The 5,074-nt window shown below is 37.7% G+C and overlaps 1 protein-coding gene across 1 annotated transcript in view; it reads left to right on the top strand.

Moving 5' to 3' along the window:
* MAIP1 (matrix AAA peptidase interacting protein 1) overlaps nt 1–2,936 on the top strand; it is a 5,874-nt gene extending 2,938 nt beyond the window's left edge. The window contains exons 3-4 of the mRNA XM_019473507.1: nt 525–675; nt 2,529–2,936. Of these exons, the coding sequence (XP_019329052.1) occupies nt 525–675; nt 2,529–2,607 (230 nt within the window). The 3' untranslated portion in view covers nt 2,608–2,936. The remainder of the gene's footprint in view (nt 1–524; nt 676–2,528) is intronic.
* Nucleotides 2,937–5,074: the final 2,138 nt, after the last annotated feature.

Raw genomic sequence — 5,074 nt, 5'->3', positions numbered from 1 at the left:
CTTTATCTCAACCCATGGGTTTTACTTTTTTTTCCAATTCTCTCCCCCATCCCACCGGGGTGGGGAGGGAGGGTGAGCGAGCAGCTGTGTGGTTCTTAATTGCCGACTGGGGTTAAACCACGACACAGACCCAGTGAGCTTTTTTCCTGTTTTGGGGGATAGGGAATTTTTTTTCTCTTAGTTTGCTCCTGAGTTTCAACTACTCTACATACTTCTGTAGTATCAGTAGCTGGCTTTAGAACCTTGTGGTAACCAGCTTTTCTTCATATGGTTTGATTATGTACAATGGCACACAATACTCATGGTAAAATACATACCTTTCTACAGAGTGTATTTTTATTGTTGCTAAACAGCATGATTATGGCTTTAAATAGCTTTATTTTTCATTATTCTATCATGCATTCTTTATGGCTGAAGTCAGCTGTCCTTCCAGGGTCTCACTAGAATATGCTAGATAGGAAATAGGAGTATTTGACCAATGAGAAAAATGAGATCTACCTTATGTTTTGATTTATTTCCAACAGGAAGGAAGTTTGTTAGTATTCTGATGCGCTTCTGGTATCTGAATGGTGCTAACCTACCTGATGAAGTACCAGGTGAAACCAAAGTTTTCCAGATTGTGTTTGGAGATGAAAGCACAAAAGAAAAAAGACATCTTTTAACAGCAAACTATGAGTAAGTTTACTTGTCCTTTTTTTCTTTTTTCATGTACATGGGCTAGCTGTATGGAAAGCAGTTTGGGAACTGAAAGCATTCACGCTGTGCCAGTGCAGAACTTGGTATGTTTTAATTTACCTTGATTCTAATCTCAGTTAGTTCTCATCCAGCTTTCCAGTTTTTATTCTAGGGCCAAATTTTTTAAATACCCCTTAAAGTCATTATGTTATTACCTGAGATGAGATTAATGGGAATTCTTTCTCTGTCAGGAAGAGCAATAGTTGGAGCATTGATTGAGGTTTCTGATCCTTTCCTATACTGCTGCAGCTTTCCAGAAATAGGCCAATATCAGTCCTTGTTTCCCATTTCTTGTAGCACAGCTAACAGCAGTGCAGTCAAGCCAAGCAGTCAAGTGTGGTGCTGTTGACTTGTCACTTCCCGCACAAAAGTCAGAACAGCAATTAGCTGAAAAAGTAGCTCATGAAAGAGGAAATTTTTTAGCCAAGTGCTTTCTGCAGAAAGGCAGAACAAAGCAGGCATCACCTGGTGTTCAGATAATTCATGCCCCTCTGATCCAAGCCCTCAAAGCACACGTTAGGTAGATGGATTTTCATAGAAATGCTTGTAATGTCTGTATTAGTGTACTGATCTCAGAGCAGTGCAGAAATATCTGCACGGTTGGCAAAATGTACGGAAAATAACATTCTCAGAAGTTGGAAAAAGTGAGGATTTTTGTGAGAGAAATGCAATATAATCAATGACTTCTACACCTATGTTTGCAACGGAGACACTATGAGGTCTAGATGGTCAGGAGATCTGAAACGAAGGAAACACTCTGAGGACACCAGTGCTTTTTGCCTGGATGGATTTTTGTGGATCCATCCCTTAGCCGAATTCAGGATCTTTTTTAGAGTTGGAGGTTTCTGAGGCTCCATTAACCTCAAGAGCCTCCCCTTAAAGCCTTAAATATCTGTTCTTAGTCCCCAGCAGAGAGATCTTTGGAAGTACACGTTCCTTCTGCTATTTATAGTGCTAACCTAAACTCAAATGGGCAAAGACACTGCAGGCCCTGGAAGCCTAGTGTTAAGTATTTGGGCATCTGGAGAGGACAGTTTCCAGGAGTGGATTTGCATGTAATTGCAAAGCAATGAAGTTATACTGCTCTTGTCCACAATATGCAGGTTACTTGGGAGCATGAATATTCAGCTTGAAGCTCAGACTTGTCTTTAGATGACAAGCAGTCAAAACTGACATGCTCAGGGAGGAAGGCATTAATGACTACAAAAGGAAGAGAAAGATTCTTTGAAAATGGGGATGGACACTTTCATTTTCCTATCAACACCTGCGGAATTTTCTTTCAGGGAGAGTCAGTACTACTGTTAGCTTGATCTTTGATGTATTTCTGAAAATATATTACTTTTTAAAGTACGGTTCAGTAAAAATGAAAATTTTCAGGTAGAATGCGTAGCATATGATTTTCCTTTACAACGCAGTTACCATCCCATTAAATGAAACCCTCTATTTAGAGATGAAGATCTGCCACAAAGCTATATTCATAGCTACTGCTATGAAAACTGAGTGCTTTCTTGATGCTTTATTGTTTTTAATGTTTTGCTTTGTTGCTGCTTTACTGTTGCTGCTTGATCCTGTCTGTGGGATCTGAACCAAAACACTCTGAAGTTGGTGCACTTTGTTTCTTACTATAGAATTAATTTTGATCTTCCATTTTGGGGCATAAGCATCAGAGCCTAAGAAGCTTTTACAGGAATAACTTTGAAGTAAAATATTTATTCATGATTTCTTGTTGGTGTTAGTAGCTCTTTAAGGATCAAGTAAATTTTAACAACTCTTCACTTAACTGTCTTTCCCAGGTTCCAAAGGGAATTTACAGAAGGAGCAAAACCAGATTGGACAATTACACGGATTGAACATCCAAGGCTATTAGAATAAATGCCTTCTACAGTCTTTCTATGTATCATTGTAAATGTTCTGATGTAACAAATATCAGGCTTTTTTTGGTCTCTTTTTTTCACCTCTTTTCCAAAAGAGGGATGAATTTTGTATGTTCGGTTTCCCAAAATTTGTTCTGAAACTCATGCTATGCTGCAGCATTATAATAAAGCCTTTTCCCTGGAACAGGCTAGTACAAGTTTAATTAGTACTAATGCTCATCCAAGGCATTTACACAGTGCAGTTTTGCGCAGGCCGGTATTACGGGTATGTTGACTTCTTACATTCTGAGAAGAAATGGTACTACTTGACGATAAACAACACTTTCATGGCTGGTGGCCCTTCTGGGTTATTTTCATAGGTTTCTTTTTTCCCCTAGTGACTGTACAATATATAACTGAATAATATACAAGGAAATAGAGGTGGAACAGGCTAGTACAAGTTTAATTAGTACTAATGCTCATCCAAGGCATTTACACAGTGCAGTTTTGCGCAGGCCGGTATTACGGGTATGTTGACTTCTTACATTCTGAGAAGAAATGGTACTACTTGACGATAAACAACACTTTCATGGCTGGTGGCCCTTCTGGGTTATTTTCATAGGTTTCTTTTTTTCCCTAGTGACTGTACAATATATAACTGAATAATATACAAGATGAAATAGAGGTAGATGGACTTCTTAGATTGTCTAACCTCAGCAGTTCATTCTGAGATAATCTTGCTTTTGAATATATTTGAGATTAAGAAAGTTAGAGCCATTATCAGTATTTGGTACAGGATTGGAGTAAGAAAAAAATTCTAGCATTGCACTGGGAAAATGAATTAAAGATATAGATACATAAAAAAAAAACCCCCAACATTCCTTTCAATTCAGTAACATACAAGCAATTCCAAGTTTAGAGGTTTATGAAAGAAAAATCAGTCGAAAACATTAATTTAAAGGAGGACCTGACAGTGACACTAAATGAAGTCCTGTGTTTGAAATGCTTGTTGAAGAAATAAGCAAATCATTAAAATCAGATGTTGCAACTTAACAATTTCCCAATTCTCAGATTATCTCTGTTTCTGGAACATGAGATCCCTGGTGCAAGTAGCTTGAGATTTTAAAATGCAGATCAACAGCAGATCATCATAACAGTTTGGGTTTTTTTTATCGCCTATCTCAACTTTAAAGATAAAGCTAACTTTCTACCCAGGCATGTTGTAGAGATTCATGCAGTGTTTTGAAAGTGTAAAACAAGTATAATTACTGTGATTCACAGTAGTTGTGATTGAAAAGTATAAATTAAATTTTCCGTAGTTCAGCTCTTTTGATGCAGTGATTTCCTGAGAAGAATGTTTAAAGCTTATCAACAAGTTTTTACGTCAAATCTTGGCAAAATAATTATGGTATTTTGCTCTGCCTTAGCAGCAGCAGCCTGGCCTTCTAACAGAAAATTTGTGATTTGTCCTCTGGACAAAGTTCAGTGATGACAGAGAGCCTTGTCTTCAGGGGAGAAACAAAATTCTGTATTTAAAATTATATATAGCCATTTTGTATGCAGTCAGTCTGGAAAAGTTTGAGGCAAAGCAAAAAATGTTTGTTATTCTGTGGGCCGTTTGCTGGAGTGATGCTAAATGGTAGCATGTCCAGTTTGGCCACTGAATGACGTGCTGCAAGAAGCTGCAGTCAGCCGTATTTAACATAGTAACAGGAGAAACAAGCAGAACACTAGTGAAGTGTGCAGATGCACTTAGAAGAGAAGTCATTATTATGGAGCAAAAGAAGACAAAAGCCAGTGAAGCCATCTTTATATTCAGGAGTGTCTGCTTTCACATAAAGTAATGGAGGTCTATCTAGAAATGCTGATATATCTTAATTTTTAATTTGGGTTACTTTATTAGTATCTTTTTCGTTTGATTGGAGATATCAAAACAGGAGTCTGTCATGACTGATGACTTTCCATTTTTGGAAGCAAAGGCAGAGTAGACCCTTCTGTATGACTGATAATGAAAAAAGATTTGTTTTGTTCACTATAAAATTGTGACTTGATATGAATGTGCTCCAAATTGATGATAACACAGTTTTGCTGAAAAAAAAGATGTCATTGAAAATTTTCATGCGCTATTTTATTCTTTCAAAGTTGTGTTTGTCTTGTGGGTTGGGGGGCGGGGTGGCTGTTGGGTTTTTGGGGTTTTTTCCCCTCTAATCTTAAATTTTAAAATTATCCTGGAGACTACAAATCTCCATCAGATGCAGAACTACCCACGGCCTTATTGCACCAAAAATCAATCGGAAAGGCACATAAATTACTAAGCTTACTGTCCTGGTTTTGGCTGGGGTAGAGTTAATTTTCTTCCTAGTAGTTGGTACAGGGCTGTGTTTTGGATTTAGCATGAGAATAATGTTGATAACATACTGATGTTTTAGTTGTTGCTAAGTAGTGCTTACACTAGTCAAGGACTTTTCAGCTTCTCATGCCCTGCC

This window comes from Aptenodytes forsteri, unplaced genomic scaffold, assembly GCF_000699145.1.
Source record: "Aptenodytes forsteri isolate BGI_AS27 unplaced genomic scaffold, ASM69914v1 Scaffold183, whole genome shotgun sequence".
In the NCBI taxonomy this organism is placed as follows: Eukaryota; Metazoa; Chordata; class Aves; order Sphenisciformes; family Spheniscidae; genus Aptenodytes; species Aptenodytes forsteri.
This window is presented reverse-complemented; position numbering and strand designations above follow the sequence as displayed.